Source organism: Rhinichthys klamathensis, unplaced genomic scaffold, assembly GCF_029890125.1.
Source record: "Rhinichthys klamathensis goyatoka isolate OS25496 unplaced genomic scaffold, OSU_Roscu_1.1 h1tg000359l_1, whole genome shotgun sequence".
NCBI lineage: Eukaryota > Metazoa > Chordata > Actinopteri > Cypriniformes > Leuciscidae > Rhinichthys > Rhinichthys klamathensis.
The window spans coordinates 416088-429376 of NW_026606868.1; the positions used below are offsets into that span (position 1 = coordinate 416088).

The 13289-nt window shown below is 34.6% G+C and overlaps 2 protein-coding genes across 3 annotated transcripts; one reads left to right on the plus strand and one right to left on the minus strand.

The window, feature by feature from the left end:
* Positions 1-144: 144 nt before the first annotated feature.
* On the plus strand, positions 145-8399 carry gpatch4 (G patch domain containing 4). The gene is made up of 8 exons (XM_056233109.1): positions 145-199; positions 327-424; positions 505-578; positions 5528-5620; positions 5711-5818; positions 5941-6047; positions 6315-6365; positions 7483-8399. Exons 2-8 carry the CDS (start codon positions 346-348, stop codon positions 8339-8341), a joined length of 1371 nt encoding a protein of 456 aa, XP_056089084.1. The 5' UTR covers positions 145-199; positions 327-345; the 3' UTR covers positions 8342-8399.
* Positions 8400-8777: 378 nt separating this feature from the next.
* Positions 8778-12722, minus strand: LOC130069273 (asialoglycoprotein receptor 2). 2 transcript variants are annotated; one of them, XM_056233055.1, is made up of 8 exons: positions 12607-12722; positions 12375-12449; positions 11099-11206; positions 10323-10357; positions 10031-10205; positions 9785-9930; positions 9282-9400; positions 8778-9051 (listed from the first exon to the last, which is right to left on the minus strand). In XM_056233055.1, the coding sequence occupies exons 1-8, from the start codon at positions 12668-12670 to the stop codon at positions 8865-8867; spliced, it is 909 nt and encodes a 302-aa protein (XP_056089030.1). In that variant the 5' UTR covers positions 12671-12722; the 3' UTR covers positions 8778-8864. The 2 variants fall into 2 exon arrangements, with proteins under 2 accessions (XP_056089030.1, XP_056089029.1); XM_056233054.1 differs by having other exon boundaries at positions 9773-9930; positions 12607-12721.
* Between the last annotated feature and the right edge of the window lie 567 nt (positions 12723-13289).

Consider the following 13289-nt stretch of genomic DNA (forward strand, 5'->3'; position numbering starts at 1 on the left):
TATCAAATCTTAGTTATCCCTCTCTGTGTGTGCATTCAAACCATAGACTGTAAAGATTCAAACGGCCTATTTCAGAGAACGCGTTCCGTTAATCGAGGGCAATGACCCTTTTCGCTTTCCATAGTTACCTAGCTGGTGTCATGGCTGCTTCCTTGCTGAACGCGTGGTAGCGATTATTGCTTATTTACCTCTTTTTGCGGTACGAGCCTAAAATTAATGGTAGTGTTTTACTGGGTTTACAGGTCTTTGACAGATTAAAAATTACACTGAATTAACGCATATTTAATATTGCTTAATCTGTTTTACAAACTGCTTCACATTTTCAGATTCTGAGTTGTTCTGGAAATGGCAGAAATGGTCAAAGAAAAGAGTACAGGGCTAAAATTCGCAGAGGAGCAGCTTCTGCGACACGGATGGGAAAAAGGTGAATTCAGAAGAGATTTTAGGGCGTCTTTGGCCATATCCTGTTTGATGATGTCTAATGTGTGGACTGTTGTGTTGTAGGTAAAGGTCTGGGAAGATCAGAGAATGGCATCTCAGAGGCTATTAAAGTCAAAATTAAATATGGTAAAGGAGGGGTGAGTGAGAGATTTTATGTTATGTTTTTGTTTGTTTGTTTTTTGTTGTTGTTGAAAATTACAATGATTAAAGCATGTAGGTAGTTGACAATATGGGCATAAAGTTTATCATGAACTGGGCTGGCTATATATATACACATACACACACACACACACAAGTGAAACTCTAAAAATTAGAATATCGTGCAAAAGTTAATTTATTTCAGTAATTCAACTTAAAAGGTGAAACTAATATATTATATAGACTCATTATGCAAAGTAGGGATAAGACAACCCAGCTAACAATTTTTGGTTCCCAGAACGTTCTCAGAACGTTAGATTTTGGTTCCCAGAACGTTCTCTGAACGTTATTTTTTGGTTCTCAGAACGTTATTTTTTATAGTTTGTTTTTGGTTAGCCAGGAAAGTTTTCTTAACGTTCTCAGAACGTTAGTTTTTGGTTCTCAGAACGTTCTCATAACGTTAGTTTTTGGTTCTCAGAAAGTTAGTTTTTGGTTCCCAGAACGTTAGTTTTTAGTTCCCAGAACGTTAGTTTTTAGTTCCCAGAACGTTATTTTTTGGTTCCCAGAACGTTAGTTTTTGGTTTCCAGACCGTTAGTTTTTGGTTCCCAGAACGTTATCAGAACGTTAGCTTTTAGTTCCCAGAACGTTCTCAGAACGTTAGTTTTTGGTTCCCAGAACATGGTTTGTTTTTAGTTAGCCCGTAAAGTTTTCTTTACGTTCAACAACAATTCATCTTTTTTTTTTACTTAAATAAAATACAACAGTAAATCTATATAAATAATCAACCTATACAGTCCATGTTTTTGTCTATTCATTGTTTAATTGTTGATTAAACACACACCACCACAATCATAGGCTATGCATCACATTCAACACATGCGCAAAAGGCGAAACGAAAACAAAGTAACTACGAAAACATTTTTATTAGTAGTCTAATTGTAGATCCCACTTGAAAGCCTCTTCCATCTTCACCACAGTCATCTGCAAATATAACAAATAGTAACATTATTATATAATGTTTCTCATGGGATCGTACAGTATTTTCAACATTTACGGGGGTTAGTTGGTGATTTTATATATATCTATCTATATTTGACATATTCATAATCAATGCTTTTGTCGGTTCTTTGTGACCGCTTTTAGGTGCTTTATCGGCAGCGCCGCCGCCACCCTTACATGTTACATGAACGCGTCACCACCGCACCAAAAACATGATTGCGTGATTAAAACATGAAAAATACCACCTAAACATAGCCTAACTGTTTAGAAAGAAAACACAGAACGATTAGCCTAATGCGCATACATCCATCTCGTGAATGTAGTCTTCTTCATGCCATTGCCATCTTCATCCATTAGCCGCTTTTCCACTGGCCAGCGCGAGCACAGAGGCCGAAATCATGCCTCACAGCACTCCTGTAAAAAATAAATCGCAATACATATATATCAGACGCTGCCATTTAGTCTTTATTTACAAACTTGGACACCACACGCGGCTACTGACTGACCACGAACAGGTAACTTAACCTACTTGCATTTTTCATTCGTTAATGTCTCGCGGTCTTGCTGTTTTTTTGTTTGTTATACAATTAAAACTAAAAGTCTGTTGTAACGCAAGCCTTACTGAACATGTAACGAGTAAAATATTACTGAAAATTGATTAGTAATGCCTTACACTACTGTGTTACAGCAAAAAGTAATATGTTACTCTAATGTATTACCTTTGTAACGCGTTACTCCCAACACTGTTCATAGCGTCTTCGAGATGATGATCAGGACAAAAACTCCTCTGCTACGGTGCAGGGCATCAACATTGAAGGATCTAGGAACACAACAAACCATTTGTCACAGAGCCAACAATATTATTATACAATGCCAGGTTTATTAAAAGGAAAAAGCTACAGCAGAGGGGAAATGCAGAAAAGAGAAAGAATATACAGAAAATAATTTCTTAATTAGGATAACAGAATTTATTTTTAGGTTTGCTTAATCATTTAGTATTGCTCATACAGTGTCACTTGTTTGGATGTCAAAACCTTAAAATAAATTATACACTTTAAAAATGTAAATTTGATCAATTAAAAAAAATACGAAAATGACATGCATGGTGATATAGATAAAATATTGTGACAAAATGGAAGTTATTTAACGAGCTTCCTCGGTTCACCTGTGTTTCCTACATCTCTGGCAGCAGCTTTCTTCAGAAATGTTGAAGCCGTGGAGCTTCCACTTTGTTTTAGAGGGGTTATTTTGTTGCTGCTGAAATCACAGATTTTTTTTTTTATCAATATTTGTTTACCACTGAGCAGCTAGTTTCAGCCAATGTTCAAGCTCCATGTAAGTGACGTCACCGATTAACAGTAGGCTACATACCTTTGTTTACATTTATGTTAAATAAATTAGCTCACTTCCAAGTAAAACCTTTACAAAAACTCTCATCTACACATAAGAGATGATTAAAAGCCCAAACTTTCATAAACAAAAGCTCAACCGAGTTAATGTTACCTTAACGATACCTCTTCTGAAAACGGTTGAGATGCTAACGGACTTTTTCCGAAGACACTAAACCATGTGTATAAAGTAAATATTCAACAAAAGTGTGTCAATTACAAGTAAGAGAAGTGTCAAGAACAGTTGTGTGTATTATTTGTGTGATTTTTGAGACTAATCTCACCTGAAAGCAGTGAAAACAACAGCGAGAGAGGGAGTTTTGCTGCTTGTCAGTCGCAGTAGTCCCGCGTCGTTTCCATGGCAACTCTGCGCCGCTCCAATGTTTGCGACTCGAAAGTTCACGCGCACGGCCATTGATTAAAGCACGTCAAAAGCATGCATTGCAGCATTTACACATATAAATATCTAAACATTAGAACATTACTTTAAAAAAATCTCATAAATATTAAATTATGAATTTAAAACTAATTTTGGAGATCTATGGCCCGTTCTATAATAGTTTAACAAATATGAAACTAAATGTAGCCATTAAATAAGCACATTTAGTTTCATATTTGTTGAACTAATATAATTGTTATTTTTTTCCCCATCTGCTGATTATGAAAATTGAACAACATGAGTAAGATGAGCAATATATCGGGAGACATGATGGGTCAGACATGATTTTGACCACTTCATTAAGTTTTGTTTTGTGGAAAGCCTTTCTTTAAAGTGAATTTCGTTTTGTATAAATTGTATCTTAATTTTAATCAAATTTCCATCAACCAATTGCTATAATAAATAAGAATCAAACATATAGCAGACAATAATCATGACATGGAGGCGCGGCGCGATTGCATTGCGTGAACTGGAGAGCAAATCTTATCATAAATTAATTAACCGAAACTCAGGTATGCCTCACAGACATGAGGAACTATAGAATGCTTGAAATGTCTTTTAAACAAAACAATTCAAAACGAAAATAAATCCATTATGTGCATTTCTAGGTGCCGCCCCAGAAAATAAGCGCATTATTGATGCACAAGTCATTGTAGCATTTATTGCATGATCACATTATGGAAGGTTACAACTTATTTTTTCCTTCTCAATAGAACCTTCCAGCAACGTTCTGGGAACAAAACAATAACTTATAAAGAACGTTGCTTAATGACTATTTTTTAAGTTGTTTTGAGGTTATTCAAAAAATAACCTTCCAGCAACGTTCTGGGAACGTTGTTTTATGGTTGCAAAACAATAACTAAAAAATAACCATTAGGGAACGTTCTTTATAAGTTGTTTTGAGGTTATTCAAAAAATAACCTTCCAGCAACGTTCTGGTAACGTTGTTTCATGGTTGCAAAACAATAACTTAAAAATAACCATTAGGGAACATTCTTTATAAGTTGTTTTGAGGTTATTCAAAAATAACCTTCCAGCAACGTTCTGGGAACGTTGTTTTATGGTTGCAAAACAATAACTTAAATATAACCATTAGGGAACGTTCTTTATAAGTTATTTTGGGGTTATTTAAAAGTAACCACCCTGCATCGTTCTGGGAAAGTTTTTTTATGGTTACATAAAAATAAAACCTAAAAAGAACGTTCCCCTAACGTTAGTATTTGGTTCCCAAAAAAATAACCAAACAGGAACCAAAAACTAACGTTAGGGGAACGTTATGTGTTAACTGGGAATAAATCGATGCGTCATCATGAATCGAGAAATGATTCTGGATCGATTCCAGTTTTTTTTCCAAATGCATCGCGATCCTCTCTCAAATCGATCCTGAGCTTAGTTTTTAACAACAGATGGCTCTAGCCTAGAGCGCCATCTGCAGTTAAAAACTTAGCTCAGAATCGATACACGATGTATTGAGAACATACTACTGGGATCGGATGCATTCGGGAAAAAATGGTATCGATCCACGAATCGCGATGCATCGATATATTGTCCCAGATATTTCAATCCTTTATTTGTTATAATTTTGATAATTATGGCTTGCAGTTTATCATAGCTGTAAGCCATAATCATCAAAATTATAACAAATAAAGGCTTGACATATCTCACTTTGCATGTAATGAGTCTATATAATATATTAGTTTCCCCTTTTAAGTTGAATTACTGAAATAAATGAACTTTTGCACGATATTCTAATTTTTCGAGTTTGACCTGTATATATTTGTTAACAATAATGATTATGGTGCTCTATATCCTTACCATCTGGTTTATCATCCTAACCCACCCTTTAGCTCTTGCAGTTTACAGTCCCTTAAATGCAAGTTTCTTAATATGAGATTGTATAATAATATTATACATTATGATAATTATACTGTAGTTAGAATCTACATGTATAATAATTAATTATACAGAAATTAGACATGCTGTCAAAAACAGTTGTAGATTAAGTATAGCATATCTTACTGCAGGTCATGTAAACTACCCTTGTGGTTTTAGTTATCTTTTTTCATTTTCCAGCTGTTGTAGACCTTATGTTTCTATTTCAATTTGATCATTTGTCTTCAGATGGGCCATAAGGAAGGTGAGCAGTTCAGTTTTCACTGGTGGGACCATGTTTTTAACAAAGCCTCATCCAGTCTGGTTGTGGAAACAGCGCAGGTACATAATATAGAAAAAACTCAATAAAAGAATATGATAGCAGTGAATGAGGGCATGTTTTAGTCATCTGATGTTGTCATTGTGGTTTAGACTGGTGTGGTGGTGAAGTCAAATGACAGCAGTGATGGATTGATCTCTAACAAGAAGCCACGCAAGGCTCAGCAAGCCAAGTCCATGCTCTATGGATGTTTTGTCAAGGTGCAAAACCATAAACGGCACACACAATCAATATATTTTCACAATACCACAAGCATTTATGGAGCGATAATTGAGTATTTGTATTGTGTAATTGTTTTAAAGTCATCTTTCTCCATTCTCAGTCAGCTACACTGCTGTCAGGTGAGCAGCCAGAAAAGACCTCTGATTCAGATGATAGCAGCAGTTCTGAAGATGAGGACCAGAAACTGGACCTTTCCACCACTACCAAGTATGAGCTGCCAGTAGTACAAAATCATGATTTGTGACACATTCCTTTAAAAATACTTTTGCAATGAATACTTTAATTTCTGTGATATATTCTAATTATATAAAATATTCTGCTGCACGAAGCATGCCTTTTCAGATGTTTCTGTATGTGGCATTTAGAGGCACTAAAGATCCATTTAAAATGTCCCACAATGGTACTGGTTAGATTTCAAGATCAATTATGCTTTCAGCCGGCTCAATTGTCTTCGTTTTGTCTGTCTGTTTTAAGGCTATCTGACGCAGATCTGCTAAAAGCTTGTGGAGGACGAACAGCACACAAGTAAGCTATATGATCTCATAAAGTTTACACTGATGCATCCAAATCCACAGTATCCTTACAATAATTTGTTAGTCAATATAAATACATTTATACAATACAAGAACTTGTAGCATTGACCCATTTTATATCACATTTGAGCAGGACAAAAGTCATAAGAATCATAGATAGTGTAACATTGTCAGTTATTGTGGTATTATTTATATACTAATATTTTGAATTAGCTTTTTTCATATTTTCAGTTTTCATAAAAAATTTTTGTAATGTTGATATGTGCTTGTTTCATTTTTATTAGTTTTTCTTTCTTTTTTTTCTGGTTGAGTTATTTTAGTAATTCATCTTAACCTAATTTTGCCTGGGTAACTAAATAAATTAAAAAATCATCTTACGCTTTTCATCTAATATTCATATTTTATTTAAATCTTTTAAAAATATATTTTTTAATTGTTTTAGTGTTAGTAAACAATAACAACAGATATATTGGTTTCTTATATATGTTATGGCTGCACGATTCTGGATAAATGTAATATACAAATAAATAAAACATGTCATTTACTAGATGTTCTGACAAAATTTCTGTTTAAAATATTTGATGATTCATAAAAAAAAAAGTTTGAATGAATGATTCACTCATATATATATACTTGAATTGTTTCATGAACGAATCTCTTGAATGAATGATTCAATGACAAATACATTTTTTACCAGTCACTTGTCGCAACCTGGTGGCGTAGCGATGTAATCGATTCAATCATTTTTTGAAATGTCACATTTTTAAAAGGTGATTTGCTCTATTTTTGTCTCGTCCATAGACATCAGTGTTTATATCCGAGCTATAAACTTTTATCCTAGTACTTCTGTGATAATATGAATATTTGTAACACAGAAATAACAATACTCTATGGTTGTAAAGAGAGTCGAAGCTGTTTCATGCTTATACATAATAACTGCTTTTTGTGGGTCAGCAGAGGGTGTGATTTTGTCACAGATTTAATAGACACAGGCGAATCGTGGTCATTTAGGAATGAGATAGCATGGGTGTTTGAACCGAGATTGCGACCTTTTAACAATAACCGTACTGCTCTAATATATGTGTTTATTTGTTTGTTTGTGTGAATAGAGGAGCCAGACATGGACTTACTATGAGTGCCAAACTGGCTCGGCTTGAGCAGCAGGAGCTGGAGTTCTTGAACAAGTATGGTAAGAAGAACCACACTGCTGAAACATCCACAAGCAGCACAGATTGTCTAAACCCTGTGGGACATCCAGATGTTAAAGAGAAAACAAAACGCAAGAAATCAAAAAGGCAGGATGGACCCTCAGAGAATAATATTCATGAAGATAAGATGACAACACAGGTCCTTGTTTCAAGTAATGACACTGAGGACAGCAAACCCCAAAAGAGGAAAGACTCTAATGGTGTGTCTATGAACGATGATATTATCACAGATGTTGAGCCAAAGAAGAAGAGAAAGAAAAATCGCAAAGAAAAAGAAGCACCTGAGGATGGTCTTAATGGAGAATGCAGCGTAGACGTGAATGAAGCGTTCACACACACATCAGAGGAACGAGACGCACACCTGCCGATGGATGACAGCAATCACAAGAAGAAGAAAAAGAAAAAGAAGAAACGGTCCAAGGTAGTTGCTGAGACAGATGAGATCATTGAGGATTCCACAGACGCACACGGCAAACAACCACAGGAGGGCAGTATTGAGCATCAACAAACCTCTGACAATGTCTCGAAGAAGAAAAAGAAATCCGTCATGGACCTCTATGAAACCGCAGATGTGGAAAACTCAACTAGTGGGATGACAGCGACAGAGGACACTGGCAATGAAGCACAGATAACAGGAGGACAGGAGAACAACAAGAGGAGGAACAAGAAAAAGAAACGAAGCAAAAAGGAGCAGGAGGAGGTGGTAGAGAATGTTCAGTGTGAGGAGTCCACGCCAAAGAAAAAAAAGAGCAAAAAGTGAACGCACAAACTCACTACAAACACAAGGGTGGTAGTTGATGATCAGGATCTGTGCTGCTGAGACACAAGGATCAATTCTCTAGCAGCTGTTCAGTTTCAGACTATTAGTTGAGAGACATGACAAAATGCAAAACGTGTTTGTTACACAGCACTCATATTTATTCTTATAAATCATGATCAAACTTTTAAGCTTGAGACCAGGTTACATGAAATTAGCTTTTTACTGGTCTGATTTGTAATACATTTGTGTAATGCATATTACATAGCATATTATTCACAGTGATAAAAATGTGATTATATATGAATTGTTTTAAAAATTGCGTGGCATGATCTGTGTGGATGAAGGTTTTTTTTCACTCGCTAAAGCTGGCCTTTTTTTAATGGCATGAAGGGTGCATTGCAATAAGATGTAATTTCTCAGACTTGTCAGTATGTGTCAGTACCTTGAAATATTGCTAACAAATCAAACTCAACTGGAAAATAAAATGATTTCTGAGATGGTTGTATTTTGCATTGACTTCTGTTCATCTTGAGGGGTCACTGTGGTTTCGTTGGGCTTGAAGGAAGGTTGGCCATGTCAAAACTTCCACTTCGCAGATCCATCTGCTTTTCATGGTACACCATTCTGATTTCCAGCTTCTCGGTGGGTTTTTGCTGGGCATTGACAAAACACAGTGCGTGTATCCTACATGGGGCAAATTGATCCAGAATCTGAAAGGGAAATATGGAAAATGTCAGCTAATTGCTTTTGAATTGTTTTATTTTTTTATGATTTATCAGAAGGAAACTGTTTTGAAATAAATTCCTTTTAAAATGTATTATTTACATTAATCCTGGCTCTTACTACTGTAAAAATAATCAAATAATTATTAAAAAAATAATTAATTTAGTTAATAGTTGGAAAAATCAAAAGCTCTTCTGTTGCCTTTTTCTACACTCACCCTCTCTCAAGCTGAGCGCCACTGGTCCAGACCCAAGTGTTTCCCTGTTTTTCAGAGAGTCCAATCCAGTACCCGTGATATGTATCATAATATGGTTCAGTGTGCTGATTGATGAATTCCTGAATTTGCATAGTACAATGAGAACATAAACACAATGCTATAATCATTTAGAAATCATTCCTAGTATTTACATTCTTTTTCAGTGTAAACAGGACTGTTGATCACAATGGTCTCATGATGCTAAACTACATTTAAGAACTTAAACTTAATGCCTAATTTACATGTTTACAGTATATACTTTGGTGCACTTTTCAGAAAAGACACTTTACAGGTCTTTGAAGAACTCTCCAGTTCAAGTTTGCTTTGTTAGCTGTAGAAATGGTGTACAACACTGCAAAACCTTTTTTAGTTTGATCATAAAGTCTTGGAAAGAGAGAAAAAAAAAAGTGAACATTCTTGTGTATTTCCATACTTTATTTTGTTTTATATACCTGTTCACCCACGCTGTCTATTATGGCCAGCTGAGCTCCATGTTTCCTGCAGTATTCTTGACTCTCTGCCCATGTATTCCAGAGGTTTCCTTTATGGAAATAGTAACAGCTGGAGCCATTTTGAATCCAGTTTTGAGGGCAGGATGTACACCGGACCCCTGTGATGGAGAATAGCTCAGATAAGCTGGATAAAACAAACTAACAACAACAACAAAAAAACATTACACTTCAGACTCTGGATTCAGTAAAACAGCTTACCATTCCCAGTGAACTGACAGTATTTATCCCCTGAAAAGCTGCTTTTATGAATTATGAAGTCCAGTGTGTTGTTCATCTGTTGACCCTGCGTCACCAGCCTGGCTGTCTCTTGCTCCAGCACTTCCTTGTCTGCCAGTAACTGCAGGTTGGCAGCTCTCTCTTTAGTGTACTGGGCCTGTATGAAGAGATTTCCTCTGGTTAAGATATGCTTCTGGCTCTACATATTGTTTAGCAGATTTGGGCAATTTCTGAGTATTTCAGTATTTTATGTTGTTTCAGGCTTTGCTCTTACCAGAATATTGTTGTGTTTAGACATGTGAATGTAGTCTGCAAAGCGGATAAAGAAAAAAGGCAAACTCTTAGTAAAATCTACAGTACTTGTAGACAATTTTTCAACTGCAATGCAATATTTCTATGATATTTTAGTCGTTATGAGTTAAGACAGTAGCCATATTTAATGATAATTTACACCATTGACTCATATTGACCTCATCAGTTTGTAAGAAAGAATGAAATTATGCAACTGATTTACAACAGCAGGACACACGTGAGTTTCCCGGTGTTGTTACACTGTTTCTCTTTTTTGTTGACACATTTGTAATTTGTACTTTTCTCCTGGTTATTTTTGAGGTTGCGACAATGACTTCTTCAAGGTTCCCTTTCTTTAATTTTAGTTCTAGCTCTAAACAAATACGCTTATGGCGGTTGCACAAACCTGGTTTAAACCCAAGACTAAACTGCATGTTTGAGCAGTTTTAACTGAAAGCAACTTGCACTGACATATCTTAAAATATGTCAGCGCCATTGTTTTGTCTCAAGATTTACACATACCTGTAATATTTTTTTCTAAGCCATGTTTACAAAAGCTACTTAAATGCCCTTTTTGACCTAAGGCCTAATCCTGGCTTAATCTAAGCCCTGTCTGTGAAACCAAACCTGTTAATCGAGGTCTTTGAGCTTCCTTGCACAGGGTTGGAACTAAACTCTTCAGAAATGTCGACATCCAAAAGTCGGATTGAATGGTATGTTTGGTATTGTGTATATGAATGAAACAGTGCTAATGCTTACAGAAAATGCTGACAGCTGTTAACGCAGCGAGCAGGAGGAAACAGAGCAGCCCCAGAAACACTGAAGCTCGTCTATACACCCGAGAGATTGGGGTGGAAGCTTCTCTTCCTGAACCAGAATGAGACAAGTTTGAGTCCAAGAGTGCGAGCATATGACAGTACATTTTTAAAAATATGAATGGGAATATACTTCAGAGATATTTTACTCATAAGAATTTCAAGGGGTGCCAATAATTGTGGCCAACGTGTTTTGGAGAAAAACTTTTATTTTATAATGAGATTTTCCCCCCACTTTAAATTGTTTTACTTCAATGAAAGGTTTGATTTTTCAATTTTTTTGAATACAAGATCAAAAGGATAAACAATGCTGATTTATTTTTACAGCCATCTCTAGTCATATTTATAAAGGGTAGCCAATAATTCTGACCATGACTGAATATTGTATATATAAATATAAAAATATTTTATATTGCTTTTGTAAAAAAATTAAGAAAAAAATAATATAAAACTGACAAATATCACAATTGATTCATATTGTGTGTGTGTAAATATATACACTGTGTGTATATATATATATATATATATATATATATAAATATACATACACACACACACACACACTGCTGTTCAAAAGTTTGGGATCGGTACGATTTTTAATGTTTTTAAAAGAAGTCTCTTCTGTTCACCAAAAAAAAAAAAAAAAAAAAAAAATTCTATTTGAATATATTTTAAAATATAATGTATTCCTGTGATGCAAAGCTGAATTTTTAGCATCATTACTCCAGTACTTTCAGTTTTTTTTATGTAACTGTTTACAATTGATAATAATAATAATAAACGTTTCTTTAGCATCAAATCAGCATTAGAATGATGTGACACTAAAGACTGGAGTAATGATGCTGAAAATTCAGCTTTGATCACAAGAATAAATAAAACATTTAAGTATATTAACATAGATAACAGTTATTTTAAATTGTAATAATATTTGACAATATTACTGTTTTTTGTTTGTTTGTATTTTTAACCAAATAAATGCAGCCTTTGTAAGCATAAGAGACTTCTTTTAAAAATCTTACCGATCCTAAACTTTTGAAAGGCATATATATATATATATATATATATATATATATATATATATACTATATAGTAATTGTGTAACTGAGAATATTTTAGTTAAAAACTTATTCTAAAACTATGATTATTGATTCATTAGGACTATTTAACAGTTAATATCAATTTTGTATAGATATATATTTTGTGTGTGATTGATCTCTAACCTGTAGTCTCAGTATGTGAAGTCGATTGTTTTCTGTTCACCTCTGCATACAGTGCAGACTCGTCTAACTGTCGCACTAATCAGACAAGGATTAATTCATTCATATTCTGATCATCCAAAAAGAGAACAACTACTGTTAAAAGTATTCCAGTAAACAGGGGAAAAGTTGTTAACATAATGGTTAAATGTAAAAAAACATAACAATAAACCCCCACCCCCCTCTCTGAACATACCTTTAGATTTCTCTTTGTTAAATGGCTTGAAGGTAATTGTTGAATAGCATAACTCATCTTCCATTGCACCTGCTCACCTTCACAATCTACAGAACACTGCTGGATCAGGGCACAGTGCTTTTAAGCTGAAAACAGCAGTATGATATGAAATCTGTCAGCCAGACTGCACGGAGAGGTTTTTGACGTTCAGAATTAGGAAATAACAGAAATGGTGTCTGATTTGAGTAGAGGAAGTTATGTAATTATATCATTTTCACTATGCAACAATGTTAGTTATTTTCAGGAAGTACAAAATGCCTAACCAGACTTTATTCAAGATAAGATTCTAACCAATTGTATGTAAATTGTTGAGATTCAAACATTTCAGTGGAAATCGGTTTCTGTCAAAACATTTAAATTTAAATGGCAATGGAATTTTGTCTGGTCAAGTGAATTTTAGTGGTATTCATTTACATTTGAAAATTGTTTTTGTTTATAACTCAATATTGAATCATTTTACATAAAGCACACTGTTGTGTTTTAAACTATTAAACAATTATTCAATTAATCTCAGGGTTGCCTTTTTAAAGGAATTTATGGTCAGAAATTTCATGGATTTTGCGCATGTTTTGAGGTTAATCTTTTACAAACGAATAGTTTTTGGTGCTAAAGCACAATTAGCCAAATGTCTCAACTATAAATTT

What these genes read in the sequence shown, in the direction of transcription:
- gpatch4 (XM_056233109.1), top strand. Translation starts at nt 346, where the DNA reads ATGGCAGAAATGGTCAAAGAAAAGAGTACAGGGCTAAAATTCGCAGAG. An exon ending in GACCTTTCCACCACTACCAA is followed by an intron (nt 6,048 to 6,314) that starts GTATGAGCTGCC and finishes GTCTGTTTTAAG; the next exon opens with GCTATCTGACGCAGATCTGC. An exon ending in GGAGGACGAACAGCACACAA is followed by an intron (nt 6,366 to 7,482) that starts GTAAGCTATATG and finishes TTGTGTGAATAG; the next exon opens with AGGAGCCAGACATGGACTTA.
- LOC130069273 (XM_056233054.1), bottom strand. Translation starts at nt 12,670, where the DNA reads ATGGAAGATGAGTTATGCTATTCAACAATTACCTTCAAGCCATTTAAC. An exon ending in CTAAACACAACAATATTCTG is followed by an intron (nt 10,206 to 10,322) that starts GTAAGAGCAAAG and finishes CTCTTCATACAG; the next exon opens with GCCCAGTACACTAAAGAGAG. An exon ending in CTGTCAGTTCACTGGGAATG is followed by an intron (nt 9,931 to 10,030) that starts GTAAGCTGTTTT and finishes TCTCCATCACAG; the next exon opens with GGGTCCGGTGTACATCCTGC.